The sequence below is a fragment of the Dipodomys merriami genome, unplaced genomic scaffold, assembly GCF_024711535.1.
Source record: "Dipodomys merriami isolate MVZ:Mamm:240054 unplaced genomic scaffold, mDipMer1.0.p SCAF_25, whole genome shotgun sequence".
NCBI classification, from domain to species: domain Eukaryota; kingdom Metazoa; phylum Chordata; class Mammalia; order Rodentia; family Heteromyidae; genus Dipodomys; species Dipodomys merriami.
In genome coordinates this window covers 23789864-23809713 of record NW_027203937.1, presented here as the reverse complement: position 1 = coordinate 23809713, position 19850 = coordinate 23789864, and the positions used below count along the sequence as shown (strand labels likewise).

Below are 19850 nucleotides of genomic sequence, written 5' to 3'. Positions count from 1 at the left end.
AGCCTAGGCTCTCCAACCCATACTCTGCCTTTCACAGCTACAGGCTTGGGAGCCATCATTGGATACTGTTTCCTCATGTATACAATGTAGTGGTCTCATGACAGTAAATCCCACAAGCCCACCGCAAGTCCACAAAAAATATACATGGAAAGTGCTTATTCTGTGTGTTACACACAATATGCTGTCAACCTATGTGTGCTGGAACATTCCCCCCAAACTCCACCCAAATTTAATAAAACAAATAAAAGGTAACATTTAAAAAATTGCTGTATTCAAAATTAATAATAAACTTTAGGGTAAATAAGCTTTAAAACAAAAGTACATAAGCAAAAATAAATAATTTACACCAGTGTACTAGCCTAATTTTCAGAGTAAAGCCATTTCCAATTATTTATAGCAGTTACCTGGGCACCAACTTGTGGTCAAACTTTAGAGTATTAATTATCATTTAAAAACAGTTACAAAAAAACTGAACACTTAGTAAAATCTTTAACAAAACCCAAACACTGGATTTAATGTTTTAATTTTAAATAACCAAACTTTATAATTTTATACATAATCCAATGTAATGCTAGTGCATTACAAATTGAAAAGTTGGTATGTAACAGGAAAGGGAAACAAGAAATGTACAGTCTTCAAACCATGAAACAAATAAAAATGGACAATATATAACAGAACAAAAACTGCAGACACTCTACTAACAGGGGAAATATCTGAAGGCTTCACACCTTTATTGTCCATGATGGCTTTTGGAGTTTTGATTGTTTGACATCTAGAACCTTCAACAGTTTTCGTTACAGCCTTTATTCTCTTTTTCACAGTAAGTTAAAAATCCATCATAAGACTCCATTAAGACTTCAGTGGTCTTGCGAGTAGATTGCAATCTGATAAAAGAGTAACATGAAAATGTACTGTATTGCCCTAATTTCAGGCTTGTACACAATCACTTTGGGAACTTATTCCAGGGGTTATATACACAAAAGTGTCAAGAATAAAATGTTCTCCACTCTTGCATTAAAATGTGTACAGTGTATCGGGAATGGAACTTCTGGTTTTCCTGGGCCCCGGCTTCAGGGATTTCTGCTGCCAGAAGATGAAAGGCTCCTGCTTTATTGCTCCATTGTTCTGAGGATTAATCATCCAACCCTGGTGTTTCTCCTTGTTGGATCCTAGATGCTATTCTAATGGCTTCTTCCAGAGATGGCTGTTCTCCAAGCTGAAACAGAAGATATACCTCAAGAATTAACAATCCAAAAGCCACAATCAAAATAGTGCTGAAGAAATATTACATGGCAGAAATAAAACTTCTCTTCATAATTCTGACTCTTGGGCTTGTTAAAGACAATCTCTTGTTAGGAAGCTCAAAAAAAAATAGTAGACTGGGACTGTGGTTTAGTGGTAAGAGTGCTTGCCTAACATGAATGAAGCCCTGGGTTCGATTCTTCAGTACCACACACACAGAAAAAGCCAGAAGTGGCACTGTGGCTCAAGTAATAGAGTGCTAGCCTTGAGCAAAAGCAGCTCAGGAACAGTGCCCAGGAAATAAGTCCAAGCCCTAGGACTGGTAAAAAAAAAAACAAAAAAACAAAAAAAAACAAAACCAAAAACAAAAAAGCTACTGTTGACTCTATTATTAAGCACATAAAACTCACCTTCTCTACAGGAGAATAGTTTATTTGGGATTTTTTTTTGTGTGTGTGTGTGTGTGTATACTAGTCCCGGGGCTTGAACTCAGGGCCTGGATGCTGTCCCCTTTGTGCTCAAAGCTAGCATTCTACTACTTGAACCACAACTCTATTTCTAGCTTTCTTCGTGGCTAATTGGAGATGAGTCACAGATTTACCTGTCTGAGCTGACTTCAAACTGAGATCCTCAGATCTCAGCCTCCTGAGATGTTAGGATTATAGACCATGGTCGCCTAGTTTATACTTTTATTTTGACAGTGAGGATAGCTATCTGAATGCATACAGGGATACATGCCTGAATTTGTTTTTCTTGCTATCAATTTCTCAACAACATGCAAAGTAGTAAAGTCACTTTGAGATCACCTAAATATACCTATTTCCTTAAAAGCTAGGTATCCAGATCATTCTGTATCCTGCTTCCTCTAAGCTATATAAAACCCAGGACCCCAGGTTAAGAGCTATGAAGCACTGCTGTCAACTGAGGACTGGATGTCCTTGTACTCACCTGAACTGCAATCTGGGTGCCATTGGATGTTGCCACTAAGGTTAGAGGTCTGGTTTCTGTGGTTACTAAGTGATGGCTATGCTGCTGGTGCCCCATTTCTGATGAGGCAGTGTGGAATGCTGCCAGGTCTTGAGCCACAATCGCAACCTTAACCAAATTAAATAAAACACATATGAAGAATTCAATCTACGATGCAAATAAGTTAAAGTCCATTTTATACAAGGTACTGTAAGTTTATAGAAGCCTATCACTGAAGAAACCTTATGTATTGCCTTATCTAGACTCTTTTTTTTTTTTTTTGGGGTCTGGTCGTGAGGCCTGAACTCTGGGCCTGGGTGTTGTCCCTCAGCTCTTCAGCTCAAGGCTAGCGCTCTACCACTTGAACCACAGCACCACTTCCAGCTTTTTTCTTTTTGCTTATGTGGTGCTGAGGAATCGAACCCAGGGCTTCAGGCATGTAAGGCAAGCGCTCTACCACTGAGCCACCTTCCCAGCCCCAGAATCTGGAGTCTTAATGCAAAGAGACACTGGAAGACTTGAAATTCCTGAAGTTATCTTGATGGTCAGGTTGGATTGGGGGCTGCCTGTCTGTCATTTTTCTCTCATCTTTCTGTCTCCCAGCCCCTTGTCTAGACTCTTGAGGAAGACTCACAGAGAGGAGATTTATCTAAGATTACAAAATTAACAAACAGTACAACAGGGTACAGGACACAGAAAAGTGATGTGTCACACCATGTTCCATCAGATACAGCTGTCCCTAGGTTCTGTTTCCTGTAAGTACCTACTTGGGAAATTAAACAGATAGACTAATTACTATCATAATGTCTATTTAGTTCTGAGAGCGGATCAGTTCTGTGACAGACACTATTTTTTCCTGTTTACCTGTTATGTTTCCTAACTAGAATTAACTGGTAAAACTGAAAAGATCAGTGACATTACTGACAAAAAGAAGCATCTCTTCTCATACTCATTTCCTATCTTTGACTCCAGGGAACTTTTTCCTAATCCTCCTGAAGTTCCTAGCCAGAAGAAACAACAGACTTTTGTGACTCTTGTACCACAATCACACAATGATAGTGTACCAGGGATTGACCTCAGGGATTGAACTGCCACTCACGCAGTCCCTTTTCAACTTGAGCTGTGCCTTTAACTCCTTTGTACAATTGTCACTTTTTTTTTTTGGTCGGTTGTGGGGCTTGAACTCTGGGCCTGGGCGCTGTCCCTGAGCTCTTCAGCTCAAGGCGAGCGCTCTACCACTTGAGCCACAGCACCACTTCCAGTTTTATGACGGTTAACGGGAGATAAGAATCTCATAGATGTTCCTGTCCAGGCTGGCTTTGAACCACAATCCTCATATCTCAGTCTCCAGAAGTTAAATAGCAAAAATCTAATCCACAAATCAAAGGAATGATAAAAAATTCCAAATTAAAATTTAGTGAATCAGCCAGCCACCCGTTGCTCACACCTGTAATCCTAGCTATGCAGAAGCTGAAATTTGAGGATTGTAGTTCAAGGCCAGCCCAGGCAGGAAAGTCCTTAAGACTCTTTTCTATAATTAACCAGAAAACCAGAAGTGGCACTGTGGCTCAAAGTGGTAGAATGCTAACCTTGCATGAAAAGAGCTCAGGGAAAGAGCCCAGGCCCCAAGTTCAAGCCCCTAAACCACCACCACCAACAACAAAACAGTGGTAGAGCGCTTGCCTTGCATGCATGAGGCCCTGGGTTCGATTCCTCAGCACCACATAAGCAGAAAACGCTGGAAGTGGCGCTGTGTCTCCAGTGGTAGAGTGCTAGCCTTGAGCTGAAGAGCTGAGGGACAGCGCCCAGGCCCAGATTTTAGGATCCACAACTGGACCCCCATAAAAAAAATTTTTTTTTTTTTGAATGAGCTGGGTGCCAGTGGCTCAGGCCTGTAATCCTAGCTCCTCAGGAGGCTGGGATCTGAAGATCGCAGTTCAAAGCCAGCCCCAGCAGGGAAATCGGTGAGATTTTTTTTTTTTGGATGGTTCCTGGGGCCTGAACTCTGGGCTTAGGCACTGTCCCTCAGCTCTTCAGCTGAAGGCTAGCACTCTACTACTTGAGTCACAGTGCTACTTTCCAGCTTTTTCTGCTTATGTGGTGCTGAGGAATCGAACCCAGGGTCTCACGCATACAAGGTAAGCACTCTACCACTGAGCCTCCCTCTCCCCATGAGATTCTTATCTCCAATTAACTGCTCAGAAAACCAGAAGTGGCACTGTGGCTCAAGAGCTGAAGGGCTGAGACAGCACCCAGGTCCAGAGTCCAAGCCCCACAACCGACAAAAAAAGAAAAAAAAATTTTTTTAAAATGAAAGCTAACTAATATCAAGAATGAAAGATCCATTTCCAGAGCCTATCTCTATTAGGATAATAAAACAGTTAGGGCTGATGGCATTAGGTTCGAGGATAGAACAGCCAGTAAGCCTAAAAGTCCAGAATTCAAGCTCAGTCCTGTTATCATTATACTAATGATAAAGGCAATTTAGATGCAAAACACAAACTCCACTAGAAACAAAAGGTGGTGGGAGGGGGGCTATGGATAGAGCTCAGGATCTGTCCTGGCCTGGCACTAGAGAGGTCAGAGGTTTGATCCCAGTACCACTTTTTTAAAAAAAAGGGGGTATGAGAAATAATAAGAGAAGAAGAAAAGGGAAAATGGAGAGAAGGTGGGAGAAACAGAAGGAGAATGAGTCAGAGAAGGGTTTTGTTCCTGTGAACATAAACAACTTAAGTGTTTTTAAGTGTTACAGATAATTCACAGGCTGAGTCCAAACATCCTAAGGGGAAGCCAACATTTGTGCAATGGTCTACAGCTGCAGCAGAAGGAACAGTGACAATGTCTAGTCTCATATCTTCAGTTTCCCAAAGCTGTCTACTTTTATTTTGGCTATAAAAGCCTCATCTCTGGCTTAGTGGTAGAGTATTTGCCTAGCATGTGTGAAGCCCTGAGTTCGATTCCTCAGTGCCACATAAATAGAAAGGCCAGAAGTGGTGCTTGGCTCAAGTGGTAGAGTACTAGCCTTGAGCACAGAGAAGCTCAGGCTCCAAGACTGAGTTCAAGCTCCAAGACTGGCAAAAAAAAAAAAAAAAAACAACCAAAAAAAAAAAAAAAAAAAAAAAAAACCCTCATCTCCAGACTAGTTGAAGGACCCATAAGCTCCAGACAAGGATCTGAGGAATGTTTGCCTTAGGGTCACTGTTTTTAAAGACTAGCAACTATAGCTGTAAATCTATCTTAGGTAATACCCAGCCAGGTATTTACCCAAACAGGGCTATAAACCTATTCAGGAGCCTTAGAGCCTCAGAAATGACGCATTAGTTGGGAATATCAGCCTGAAGGCTAGTGGTTGTTTTGGTCATTTGGTTGGTTGGTCTGTTTATCTGTCTCTCTCAAGCAAATAGTATAATAAAATACATGAGGGCTGGGGAAGGGGGCTTAGAGGTAGAGTGCTTGCCTAGCATGCATGAAGCCCTGGGTTCCATTCCTCAGTACCATATAAACAGAAAAATATAGAGTGGCTCCAGCGATAGAAGCTCTGGGACAGTGTAAAGGCCAAGTTCAAGGCCCAGGACTGCCAAAAACAAAAACAAACCATGAATCACAGGGCACTGGTGGCTCAAGCCTATAATCCTAGCTACTCAGGAGGCTGAGATCTGAGGATGAGGGGGTTCAAAGCCAGCCCAAGCAGAAAAGTACATGAGAGTCTTATTTTCAATTAACCACCAGAAAACCAGAAGTGGCGCTGTTACTGCATTAACCTTGAGCAAAAGAGCTCAGGGACAGCGCTCAGGCCCTGAGTGTAAGCCCCATGACCAACCAAAAAAGAAAAAAGATTCTCATGGACTTTCCTTCTAGAGCTGGCCTTAAACCTCAGTTCTCATATCTCAGCTTCCTGAGTAGCTAGGATTACACATGTGGACCACGGGTACTTAAATATAGTTTTACTACTGATGTATGTACTATTTGATATAAAAGTCAGAAGTATTTACCTGTTGTCCTTCTGTGCCCTCAGCAGTGACCATAGCGACAGAGTGTGTTCCTGCTGAGGAGATGACTGCATCATGAGTAGGCACTGTGATAGGCGTGCCATCCTGTGTTACCATTGTGATGGTGTTGCCAATGGCCTGCATGTCAGCCTGAGATATATTGACCTGCAAAAAAAAAATAGTTCATTTTACTGCTCAGTCAATATTTCTTGCTGCATTTGTCATAAGTAAGGATTGAGCTTAATCCTTGCATAAGTTTACTTTGTAGGAACAAATATACCTTTACAAAGGAATTGAATTCATATAATCCTTTTTATCTCTATTGCTAATTTAGATGATTATTTCTGCAATAATTTCTATAATAATTCAACTTCTCTCTAATCCTGCTCTCATTACTCTCTATACCTTGATACTTTTTTTTTTTTTGGCCAGTCCTGGGGCTTGAACTCAAAGCCTGCGCACTGTCCCTGAGTTTCTTTTTTTTTTTTTTGCCAGTCATGGGCCTTGAACTCTGGGCCTGGGTGCTGTCCCTCAGCTCTTCAGCTCAAGGCTAGCACTCTACCACTTGAGCCATAGCACCACTTCTGTTTTTTTTCTGCTTATGTGGTGCTGAGGAATCGAACCCAGGGCCTCATGCATGCAAGGCAAGCGCTCTACCACTGAGCCACCTTCCCAGCCCCTGTCCCTGAGTTTCTTTTGCTCTCTACCACTTGAGCCACAGAGCCACTTCTGGCTTTTTTTGTTTATGCAGTACTGAGGAATTAAACCCAGGACTTCATGCATGCTAAGCAAGCATTAAGCCACATTCCAAGCCCATACCTTGATACTTTTCTAAAACAAAGAAGAGCAAGTCTCATCGTGCTCCCTACTTAATTTTTTTTTTGGGGGGTCCAGTCGTGAGGCCTGAACTCTGGGCCTGGGCGCTGTCCCTCAGCTCTTCAGCTCAAGGCTAGCGCTCTACCACTTGAGCCACAGCGCCACTTCCGGCTTTTTTCTTTTTGCTTATGTGGTGCTGAGGAATCGAACCCAGGGCCTCATGCATGCAAGGCAAGCACTCTACCACTGAGCACCTTCCCAGCCCCCCTACTTAAATTCTTATCCTTAACTACAGTTCAGACTTCTTACATGACATTCCTGACCTTTCATCATCTGGCTTCTACAAATTCTCCAGATTCATCTTCTACTATATTCAAATGTGCATCTGACAGCCATGACTGTTTGCAGTTCACACAGTGTCACATTTTGTTATATTTTCATGGCTTTGCTGTTTCCTTCGTTCTCTCCCTGGTAAACTCAAGAAAATCCTCTAAAACCTCTCTGATAATGACCATTCTTTAGGAAGGCCTCTAGGATTTCTTCTGAGAATTACCCTTTACTTTAGAGATGTCTTTCTCCTGCTAGACTCTGAAACCTCTCATCATTTTCTTCTAGTACTGTACCTAGTACTGGTAGATGATTAATAAATGTCTATGTTTGACTGACTTAATCTCTCAAATCTCTGAAAGACATGGGAAAATTAGGTATAGAGAGAACTGATATAGGAAGGATAGTTATTTTGAAATACATGGAGAGGAATTACATTTTGTATGGTCAGAGACTGAGCTATGAATGGATGACACTAGAGTTACTGAACAATGGGACAGGCTGCCTCTTTAGAGAAACTGCCCAACCATCCAGAGTATCTCAGTAGGGGTAGTTTCAAAGCTGCTGCAAAAAGGATTTCTCTTGAATAAGGAGGGAGAAAGATTAGATCGAATGACCTCAGAGGAACTCTGTATGTGGTGATCTCATTAAAGACAAAGTGTTAGGGTTGACATTGAATTAAAACTAGGTTAAGTAATTCTGTTCAACCTTGTATATTAATCAATGGAAAGAACGCACTGTGCTGAGAACTGTGTTATTGAAGTGGGCAATGTGGAAGGGATGTGATGCAATGGTAGGGGTACCTTGTATTATTCAATCCAGAATATGTGCAGTTTCTGAGCTAATGCCAGAATGGTAACGGGTATCAAAACAAAGGCAAATTAAATGTGAAATAATGTGAGATGGGTAAGGAAAAAGGCTCTGAGGATAAAGAAATACAAACTAGAGGAGAAAAGGGACATCATACCCTATGTACCTATTTTTACCAGATTCTAAAACACCTTTAGCTAAAGCTTAAAAGAAAATCAAAGCTGAATTAATGTAGACTAATGGCACCTAGAAAATAATGACAGCTATCCAAAAATAGCTTTTCTTGTGGAAAACTGAAATGTCTACTCATAAACTCTGTGAAGCAGGTTGAATGAACTACCAAGGCTCCTAGTAAAAAGAGTATGGGAAATTTTGAGGTTTGCCTGATACTTATTTCCCAGCATTTTAAAAAATGTTTCCATCACATCCGCATCACCTCAGCCAATGATGTGTTACTGCTTTCTCATTCTCCCTTTCATTCTTTGAGAGGTGTTTCATACCTTGACTCAATCACCTCACCTTTTCCCCCCACCTTCGATACTGTCCCTGAACTTTTACTCAGAGCTAGTGCTTTACCACTTGAGCCACAGCTCCACTCCCCCTGCTCTGCCCACCCCCTTTTTCCCTGTAATTTATTGGAGGTAAGAGTCTCACCGACTTTCCTGCCAGCTGGCTTTGAATCAACAATCCTCAGCTCTCAGCCTTCTGAGTAGCTAATGTTACAAGCATGAGCCACCGGCTCATTACCTCACCTGTGCTATGCTAGTAATACCATTTGGATTTTACAGAGGTGCAAGCCTTTCCTCTATTAATCTTGCTTCACATAATCTTTTCAACAGAATACAGAAAACCTTTAGGGTGCCTGTCACTGCCTAGCAACTTTATGTCTTCATATTCAAGACCCAGCTTGTCTTTCAAGCCCCAGTACACAGAGAAGTATTAACTTGTTTGGTTTTTGGTAGATACTTACATGTTGAGTCCCATCCTGGGATATGAGTGTAACTTGCTGACTCAAACCAGACTGAGTTACTGTGGCTACTTGTGTAGATACAACATCATCCCCTTCAACGCCTGTAACATATGTGATCTGGGACCCTTTAAGAACATCTTCACCTTGACCTGTTTTAAAATAAATGAATGATTTTTGTGACCAAGTAACCAATCTTTACAAAACAGAAGACATTTTAAATATTAAAATTATGTGTATATATATATATATATATATATATATATATATATATATATATATATATATAGTTAAAATGTATTACATTCTAAACCATGAAAATTGGCTTCTTCTACCTCCACATTACCAAATCAAATCAGTCCAAATCAAACCTTTCCCATGAAATTTAAGCGCTTTTATTTTTCTCTTGGTTGGAATAATTACATGATATTGTTTGTATACATGTGTTGGGGATAAGGAGAAGAGGAACTGTATAGAAAGACTGGCAGAAATAACTCTCAATATAAGATAATATCTTCTAAATTCTTTTTTTTTTTTTTTTTGGGTCTGGTTGTGGGGCCTGAACACTGGGCCTGGGCGCTGTCCCTCAGCTCTTCAGCTCAAGGCTAGCACTCTACCACTTGAGCCACAGCGCCACTTCCGGCTTTTTGCTTATGTGGTGCTGAGGAATCGAACCCAGGGCCTCATGCATGCAAGGCAAGCACTCTACCACTGGGCCACCTTCCCAGCCCAGTTTTTTTTTTTTGTTTGTTTTTGTTTTTTGTTTTTTTGGGTCTGGTCATGGGGCCTGAACTCTGGGCCTGGACGCTGTCCCTCAGCTCTTCAGCTCAAGGCTAGCGCTCTACCACTTGAGCCACAGCGCCACTTCCGGCTTTTTTCTTTTTGCTTATGTGGTGCTGAGGAATCGAACCCAGGGCCTCTGGCATGCAAGGCAAACGCTCTACCACTGAGCCACCTTCCCAGCCCCCTAAATTCTTGTAGTAACTTCAGATGCCATAAAGGGAAAAAGGCAGTCTTCCTAAACATTAACCACAAAACCAGAATGGTTTGTAAATAAATCTACTAACTCATTTAACACAGAGGGTACAAGTTATCAGCACACAATGACATCATTGTGTAAAGCAATGTAATGCTGTATATCTGGAGTGAAGTTAATCATTTAATAAGTGACAAAACAGGAATACTGGCTCACTTCTTTATCTCACAAAGAATCAGTAAACAGTAACTTCTACAAGTCATTACTGCTATTCTTGGCAACCAATGAGATTACAGATCCATCTCTTCCAATATTTTCCACTATCCATGACACCAGAGAGGAAATTTTTTCCTTCCCCAATTAAAAGGACTATACTAATTTCAGAACATTTCCAAAGTCAGTGGTTGATGCACGCTTTCATTTGACTACAGTCATCAAGGTGTAATTTCCAGATGGTCATTATTCTACTCCTTTTTATTTCACAGCTATTTACTTTTTATTATTCCAAAGACTTAGAAAACTCAGGGGTTATATAAGAGAAAAAGAACACAGATCTATTCCTACTAGAAAAGCAATTGTAGTTTTAGTTTTTTTTTTTTTTTTTGTCGGTCGTGGGGCTTGAACTCTGGGCCTGAGCGCTGTCCCTCAGCTCTTCAGCTCAAGGCGAGCGCTCTACCACTTGAGCTACAGCGCCACTTCCGGTTTTCTGGTGGTTTATTGGAGATAGGAGTCTCACGGTCTCTCCTGCCCGGGCTGGCTTTGAACCGCGATCCTCAGATCTCAGCCTCCTGAGTAGCTAGGATTACAGGCGTGAGCCACCAGCGCCCGGCTTGTAGTTTTAGTTTTTTAAATGTTATTATAGGCAAAGGAATAAGAACCCCTAATAATCTGAATTATCAACATGTAAGGAAAAGAATAAAAAAAGCCTTATAAACCACATTTTATATAATTAAAGTCAGCTTTCTAACTAGAAAGATTTAGCAGTTATAGTATCATTTTATTTCCTTTGAACAATTTCCAAGTATACCATTAATTGTAGTCATCATGATGTACAACTGCTACAGAATTTACTCCTGCTGCCTAACTAGAATTTCATACCCTTTGACCAACATCTCCCCACACAGTATAAATCTAACTTGGAGTACTTTGGCTAGAAAATAATTTAGCACTCAAGACCACAGGAACTGGGGCTGGGAAGGTGGCTCAGTGGTAGAGTGCTTGCCTTGCATGCATGAGGAATCTAACCCAGGGCCTCAGGCATACAAGGCAAGTGCTCTACCACTGAGCCACCTTCCCAGCCCCCAATTCTTTATTCTTCAACCAATTTTTTACCTAAAATTTTTTTTTTTTTTTTGGGTCCGGTCGTGGGGCCTGAACTCTGAGCCTGGGCGCTGTCCCTCAGCTCTTCAGCTCAAGGCTAGCACTCTACCACTTGAGCCACAGCGCCACTTCCAGCTTTTTTCTTATGTGGTGCTGAAGAATCGAACCCAGGGCCTCAAGCATGCAAGGCAAGTGCTCTACCACTGAGCCACCTTCTCAGCCCTTACCTAAATATTTTGACTATTTCAATCAGTTGTTAAAAACGAGAAAAGAGTGAGGAGCCAATCGCTCATGCTTGTAATCCTAGCTACTCAGGTGGCTGAGATCTGAGGATTGCAGTTCAAAGCTACCCTGGACAGGAAAGTACATGAAACTCTTATCTCCAATTAACCACCAAAAAGTTGGAAATAGAGTTATGGTTCAAGTAATAAAGAGTGCTAGCCTTGAGCATAAGAGCTCAAGTACAGTGCCCAACCCCTGAATTCCAGACTCAGGATAGACACAAGAGAGAGAGAGAGACAGACAGACAGATAGAGAGGCAGAGAGAGACAGGGACAAAGAGACAGAGAGAAAAATGACAGAGAGACAGAGACAGAGAGAAAGAGAACAGAGAGACAGAGAGGGAAGGTGGGAGGGTAAGATAGCCAGGTGTTGGCTCTCATGCCTATAATCCCAGCTACTCAGGAGGTTGAGGTTCTCAGTTTGAAGCTAGCCTGGACTGAAAAGTTTATAAGACTTTATCTCCAATTAACCAGCAAAATGCTTAATCGGAGGCATGGCTCAAACAGCAAAATACCTAGTCCTGAGCAAGAAAGTTTAGCAAGCTCAAGGGCCTAAGTTCAAGCCCCCATACTGTCTTCTTACTGCATTGAGGAAATAATGAATTGTCTCTTATACCTAAGAGCATTTGAATCAATGAAGGATTATTTGGAACACTTCTCTGCTCTTTAATTAAGACAAGCATCATTAATGAACCTAAATTAACTACTCCAGTCTCATCCTCTAGGCTTCTTTCACTATCTCCAAATTATTTTCCTTTCCCAGCTTGTAGGCCTGTCAAATATGCCAGTCTCTCTACATGGCAGTTTTCTTGCCCTTACCTCTGCTGCCCTTCCCCAAACCAATTTTCCTCACCTAGTTAACAAAATTCATTTTCATCTCTCCAAAAATGGTTTTACAGGAAAACCATTTCCCACTCATAACTACCTGGAGTACCAGTATCTTCCTCTGATAGCACTTATGCTACTTGTAAGTTATGTTTGTGTGATTATATGAACAAAGTTTCATGATTTGGAAAACTACCATAGATAATAAGTTATGTGCCTAGCTGTTAAGATTCCCACTCGGGAACAGACAGAATGGACAAAACTTACCTGGAGGAGGCTCAAAGAAGGCTTCCTGCTCCTCCTCGATGGGCTCTGTGTCATTGTGGGCTGTCCGTTTGTGCATGGCCAGGGTGGAGATCTGTTTGTATGTCTTCCCACAGTGGTTACAGTTGTATGGTTTGGAGTGAGTGTGAACAACGTGATGTTTATACAAACTGGAATATTCTGTAAACCTTTTGTCACACCCAGGAACTGTACAAACATATGGCTTTTCTCCTAGGTAAAGAACATATAAAAAAGTCACCTTCTACATAGGCAGATAGTTATACCTGAGAGGCGTTGGGACATCTAAAAATACTAGTTGCCGGGCGCTGGTGGCTCACACCTGTAATCCTAGCTACTCAGGAGGCTGAGATCTGAGGATCGGGGTTCAAAGCCAGCCCGGGCAGGAGAGACTGTGAGACTCCTATCTCCAATAAACCACCAGAAAACTGGAAGTGGCGCTGTAGCTCAAGTGGTAGAGCGCTCGCCTTGGGCTGAAGAGCTGAGGGACAGTGCCCAGGCCCAGAGTTCAAGCCCCACTGCCGACCAAAAAAAAAAAAAAAAAAAAATACTAGTTGATCAATCTGGCTTGAGGTGTAACAGCACTTGCCTAGTTTATGTGGGAGGCCAAGTTCAATCCCCAGCACTGAGGGATGGGGGGAGGGAAGAAAAATCCCAAATCCCTTCTCATTCTACAATAAAACCATATAAGAAAAGAATACCAAAACAAAAAATTCTCTTTATTGTGGTTATGGATTTTGACTTGGCTCAGAAGGCAGTTTGCATCCTGAGAGAATTAATGGCCTGGGCATAAATCTTTCTTTTCCCTTAATTTCAAAGGAAATTAAGAACTTGGTTTGAGAAAAGTAAGGATGGAGTTATTGCCCAGTCGAATTTTAATGAAATTTTGATGAAATTGATTGCTTCCTATAAGTAATATAGATATCATTAATGCCATTATTTTAATATTAACAATAATAAGTATAAGTATTACTATAACCAATACAGCTTACCCTAACAATTTTCTAAAGATAATGAAAAGGAATTTTCTAAAATGTCTATTGAACATATTTAGACGTGTCAGTGTCTAAAAGGGCATACATGTTTCATTTAAGTCCATCCGACTTTTTCTTCTCAGTTCTAGAGACTGAATTCAGGGCTTATATTTGCTAGTCATGTGCTCAACCACTTGAGCTACTGTTTTCTATCCCTTTATTTGATACCCTCCCCAAATACTTGGGGAGAGTATTCAATCGGCAGAAGCTCTAATGCTGAGCCATGTCCCCAGCCATATAATATGACTTATTATTGCCAATCAAATGCTATTCAGGACCAGGCACCAGTGGTCAATGCCTATAATCCTAGCTACTCTGGAGGTTAAGAGCTTAGGATGAAAGTTCAAAGCTAGCCTGAGCAGGAAAGTTTGTGAGACTCTTATCTCCAATTAGGCACAAAAAGCCAGATATGGAGTTGTGTCTCAAGTGGTAGAGTGCTAGCCTTGAGAGAGAAAGGTGAAGGAAAGCACCTTGAGTTCGAGCATCAGGACTGGTCTAAAGGAAAAGAAAAGCTATTCAGGGACTGGAGGTGTAGCTCAAGTGCTAGAAAACCAGAGGAGAGCAAGAAAGCCAAGTGAGAGCTCAAGAACCTGAGTCTAAGTTCCAGTAGCAACACACACACACACACACACACACACACACACACACACACACACACACACACACACACACACACACACACACACACACACACACACACACACACACACACACACACACACACACTACTCAGTATTTACTAACAGCAAGCACATTATAAAGGCAAGTAAAAGTTTTAATTCTTTTTTTTTTTTGGTCATGGAGCTTAAACTCTGGGCCTGGGTGCTGTCCCTTAGCTCTTCAGCTCAGGCTAGCACTCTACCACTTGAACCACAGTACCACTTCCAAAGTTGTTTTTTGGTTTTTTTTGGGAGGGGAGAGGGTCGGTCATGGGGCCTGAACTCTGGGTCTGGACGCTGTCCCTCAGCTCTTCAGCTCAAGGCTAGCGCTCTACCACTTGAGCCACAGCACCACTTCCGGCTTTTTCTGCTTATGTGGTGGTGAGGAATTGAACCCAGGGCCTCATGCCTGCAAGGCAAGTGCTCTTCTATTGAGCCACTTTCCCAGCCTCCTAAATATATTAGAAAAAAAAAAGGGAGGGGCTGGGAAGGTGGCTCAGTGATAGAGCGCTTGCCTTGCAGGCATGAGGCCCTGGGTTCCATTCCTCAGCACCACATAAGCAAAAAGAAAAAAGCCGGAAGTGGCGCTGTGGCTCAAGTGGTAGAGCGCTAGTCTTGAGCTGAAGAGCTGAGGGACAGTGCCCAGGCCCAGAGTTCAGGCCCCATGACTGGACCAAAAAAAAGCCAGGTGCCAGTGGCTCATGCCTGTAATCCTACTCAGGAGGCTGATTAGGATCTGGTTAAAGTCGGCCCGAGCAGGAAAGTCCATGACACCCTTATCTCCAGTTAACCACCAGAAAACCAGAAATGGAGCTGTGGCTCAAAGTGGTAGAGCACTAGACTTGTGTTGAAGAGCTCAGGGATAGTACCCAAGCCCAGAGTTGAAGCCCCAGGACAAAAAAAACCCCAACAAACCTCCATCTAAATTGAGTGCTAGTGGTCCACATATGTAATCCTAGCTACTCAGGAAGCTGAGATCCAGGACTGAAGTTCAAAGCCTGCAGAGGCAGGAAAGTCTGTGACATTTTTATTCCTGATCAGCCAACAAAAAAGCCAGAATAAGTGAAGTAAGCCAGGCCCAGAGACTCTTTTTTTTATTTTTTGGTCAGTCATGGGGCTTGAACTCTGGGCTTGGGCGCTGTCCCTGTGCTCTTCAGCTCAAAGGCGAGTGCTCTACCCCTTGAGCCACAGCGCCACTTCCAGTTTTCTAGTGGTTTATTGGAGATAAGAGTCTCACAGACTTTCCTGCCTGGGCTGGCTTTGAACCATGATCCTCAGATCTCAGCCTCCTGAGTAGCTAGTATTACAGGTATGAGCCACCAGTGCCCAGCCTGTGAGACTCTAAAAAAACCAGAAAACTGGAAGTGGCACTGTGGCTCAAGTGGTAGAGTGCTAGTCTTGAGCTGAAGAGCTGAGGGACAGCGTCCAGGCTGAGTTCAAGCCTCATGGCTGACCAAAGAAAAAAAAAAGCGGGCTGGGAAGATGGCTCAGTGGTAGAGCGCGTGCCTTGCATGCCTGAGGCCCTGGGTTTGATTCCTCAGCACCACATAAGCAAAAAGAAAAAAGCTGGAAGTGGCACTGTGGCTCAAGTGGTAGAGCGCTAGCCTTAAGCTGAAGAGCTGAGGGACAGCGTCCAGGCCCAGAGTTCAGGCCCCACAACCGGACCCCCCCCCAAAAAAAAAAAAAGAAAAAAGAAAGCAACAGAAAAAGAGATAGAGAGGAAAGGGGAGGAGAAAAGAAAGAAGAGGAGGGGAAAAGGAGGGAATGGAAGAGAAAGGGAAGGGGAGAGGTGAAGGTGAAGACGAAAGGAGGGGAGGGGAGGGGAAAGGAGCTATGACATGGTTGAACCTCAAAAAGCTGCCAGGCATGGTGGTACAGGCCTGTAATCCCAGCATTCAGGAGAATTTTGAGTTTGCTGCTATCTTTGCTACACAGTGATACTCAGTTTCTAAGCATAAACAAAGAAACCCACTACACTAAAGCCTGACTTTGCCATAGCATTGTGTTCACATACTAGGAGACTCTAATCAGCAAGTCCATGTATACTTTATCTCCCTAAATAAATAGCCTCTGCATCTGCATCTCTAGTGTCTGGCAGTTAAGCCCATAAAAGATGCTCAATGATTAACAAATAAACATCTGAATGTTAAATAGTACTTTTTTTTTTTTTTTTGGTCAGTCATGTGTCTGGAACTCCAGGCCTGGGCATTGTCCCTCTGCTCTTTAACTCAAGGCTTGCGCTCTATCACTTGAGCCACAGTGCCACTTCTGGTTTTCTGGTGGTTAACTGGAGATAAGTTTCATGGACTTTCCTGCACGAGCTGGCTTTGAACCAGGATCCTCAGATCTCAGCCTCCTGAGTAGCTAGGCGTGAGCCACCAGCGCCTGGCTAAACAGTATTTTTTAACTGAAAAACTTTAAAAATGCTTAACCCCTTTCCAACATGTCATGTTATAGGAAGGAGGGAAGAGATTAGCTGGAAAGGTTTCTGGAAGAAACCATGGCAGGAGTCAAATTGAAACAAGATGAATGGATGTGTGACAGTTACCTGTGTGTATCCGCACATGGTTTTTATAATTGGTTGCACTGGCAAATGCCCTTCCACATCCTGGTTCTGTGCAGTAATAGGGTCTTTCTCCTGTGTGTGTCCTAATGTGCACTTTCCTGATATTTGATGTTGTAAAGGACCGACCACAGCCTTCAATGGGACACTTAAAGGGCCTTTCTCCTGAAAATATAAAATGGAATAAATTAAATGGTACAAAAACACATAGAAGATTGGAAGGTCTTATCCTTCAGTTCTGTCTAGGATCATACTCAAAACTACCATTTTTGTGCTGAGGTTCCCTTTCGGGCATTTCTCATTTTCTTGGAAAAGGCATCTTCTACTACAAACTTAAATTTTCATAAGGAAAGCTGAATAGCATTCAAAACTCATCAGTGACTATATGACTTCCCAAGACAGAATCATCTAGATAGGCATAAATTGAGCAGAAAAAAACAGAGAAAGAAACAAAAGAAAGAATAAGGATTAAGAAAAACTCCAGGATATCCTAAAAGTTTATTTATTCTATATTATTGAAAAGAAATTTAATTTTAGTCTTTTTATAATCTGTTGCCTTGACAGAATATACATTATGCTGAACATGTTACTATTTTCACATATAAATTTATGAAAACATTAATCTGCCAATTATACTACTTTTTTTCATATTTGCTTTGTATAACCTTGGAACCTAAAGGCTTTTAACTGTTAGGCAAGAAGTAGCCTTTGCCTATGAGATCTTTGTGCTCAAATTAAACAACTTCTAGGGAGAAGCCCCCTTCAACACACACACAAATATACATACCCCCACATACCCAACAGACACACATAAAATGGCTATATATGATATTCTATTCTCATCAGTACCTGTATGGGTTCTGATATGTTTCTGTAGATCTCCTGAAGTTTTGAAAGATTTAGTACAATTATCTTCTGAACATCGATATGGCTTTTCTCCAGTATGAGTTCTAAAATGACTTTTTAATCCATAACCTTTAAGGGAAATTCCAAAAAATTAATACTTCTCTAAACAAGCAGACTGGGATAAAGCAATTACAAATATAGCAAAGCTGGGCACTTATGATCCTACCTTCTCAGGAGGCTGAGATATGAAAAAGTGCTGTTCAGAGTCAGTCTCGACAGACAAATCCGAGACCTTTTTTTTTTGTGTTGGCCATGATACTTGAACTCAAGGCTTGGAATTGTTCCTGAGTTTTTCTGCTCAAGGCTGCTAGTCTCCCACTTTGAGCCACAGAACCATTGCCTGTTTTCTGATGGTTAATTGGAGATAAGCGTCTTGTGGAGGCTGGGCATGTGGCTTAGTGGTAGAGTGCTTGCCTAGCATGCATGAAGCCTTGGGTTTAACATTCCTCAGCACCACATAAACAGAAAAGACCAGAAGAGGCACTGTGGCTCAAGTGGTAGAGCAATAGCCTTGAGCACTGAGAGGCTGAGGGACAGAGCCCAGGCGCTAAGTTCAAGCCCCAGGACTGGCAAAAAAAAAAGAAGAAGAAGAAAAAGAAAAAACGGTTCAAAGCTGGCTTTGAACCTTGATCCTCTGATCTCAGCCTTCTGAGTAGCTAGAATTACAGACATGTGCACATGTGCATGCGTACCTGTGTGTGTGTGTGTGTTAAATAATAAGGGCAAAATACTGGGCAAATTCAGTGGAAAAACTACTAAAAATGCATGAGAAAATATTGAGCTCAGGCCTGTCATGCCAAAAACTCAATATTTTATCTTTGTTTAGAAAATGATGTGATCTCTTCCTTTTTCCTTTTTATTTTTTGCCAGTCCTGGGGCTTAAACTAGGGGCCTGGGTATTATTTTTGCTCAAAGCTAGCACTCTATCACTTGAGGCACAACTTTACTTCCAGCTTTTTCTATGATTAACTGTAGATAAATCCCACAGGGCTGGGAATGTGGCTTAGTGACAGTGCTTGCTTAGCATGCATGAAGCCCTAGATGTGATTCCTCAGTAACACATAAATGGAAAAAGCCCGAAGTGGTGTTGTGGCTCAAGTGGTAGAGTGCTAGCCTTGAACAAAAAGAAGCTCAGGCCCTGAGTTCAAGCCCCAGGACTGGTTAAAAAAAAAAGTCTCAAAGATTTTCCTGTCTGGCTGGCTTCAAACCTTGATCATCAGATCTCACCCTCCTACATAGCAAAGATTATATTGTGAGCCACCAGCACCTAGCCCTTTCTTTTCTTTTTTTTTTTTTGTTGGCCATTTCCGGTTTTCTGGTGGTTAATTGGAGATAAATAGTCTCATGGACTTTTCCTGCCCAGACTGATTGGCTTTGAACTGTAATCCTCAGATCTTAGCCTCCTGAATAACTAGGATTACAGATGTGAGCCACCAGCTCCTCCCACTTTTTTGTGTGTGCCAGTCCTGGGGTCTTGAACCCAAGGCCTTGTACTGTCCCTGAGATTTTTCAGCTCAAAGCTAGCATTATACCACTTGAGTTACCTTTCTACTTTGGCTTTTTGGAGGTTAATTGGTTAATTGTGGCTGTGAATCACAATCCACAGATCTCAGCCTCTTGAGTAGAAAGAATTATGGTACTTTTTTTTTTTTTTTTGGGTCCAGTCATGGGCCTGAACTCTGGGCTTGGGCGCTGTCCCTCAGCTCTTCAGCTCAAGGCTGGCGCTCTACCACTTGAGCCACAGCACCACTTCTGGCTTTTTTTTCTGCTTATGTGGTGCTGAGGAATCGAACCCAGGGCCTCATGCATGCAAGGCAGGCACTCTACCACTGAGCCACCTTCCCAGCCCCTTGAGTAGAAAGAATTATGGGCATGAGCCACCATCAC

At 42.1% G+C, this 19850-nt stretch overlaps 1 protein-coding gene across 3 annotated transcripts in view; it reads right to left on the bottom strand.

The window, feature by feature from the left end:
* Positions 1–273: 273 nt before the first annotated feature.
* Znf143 (zinc finger protein 143) overlaps positions 274–19850 on the bottom strand; it is a 46695-nt gene continuing 27118 nt past the window's right edge. For all 3 annotated transcript variants that reach the window (XM_070035285.1, XM_070035283.1, XM_070035284.1), the window contains exons 10-16: positions 17907–18032; positions 17043–17222; positions 12787–13014; positions 9121–9269; positions 6201–6362; positions 2191–2337; positions 274–1216 (exon numbers count right to left, since the gene is read on the bottom strand). In XM_070035285.1, coding sequence (XP_069891386.1) covers positions 1133–1216; positions 2191–2337; positions 6201–6362; positions 9121–9269; positions 12787–13014; positions 17043–17222; positions 17907–18032 — 1076 coding nt within the window. In that variant the 3' untranslated portion in view covers positions 274–1132. The remainder of the gene's footprint in view (positions 1217–2190; positions 2338–6200; positions 6363–9120; positions 9270–12786; positions 13015–17042; positions 17223–17906; positions 18033–19850) is intronic.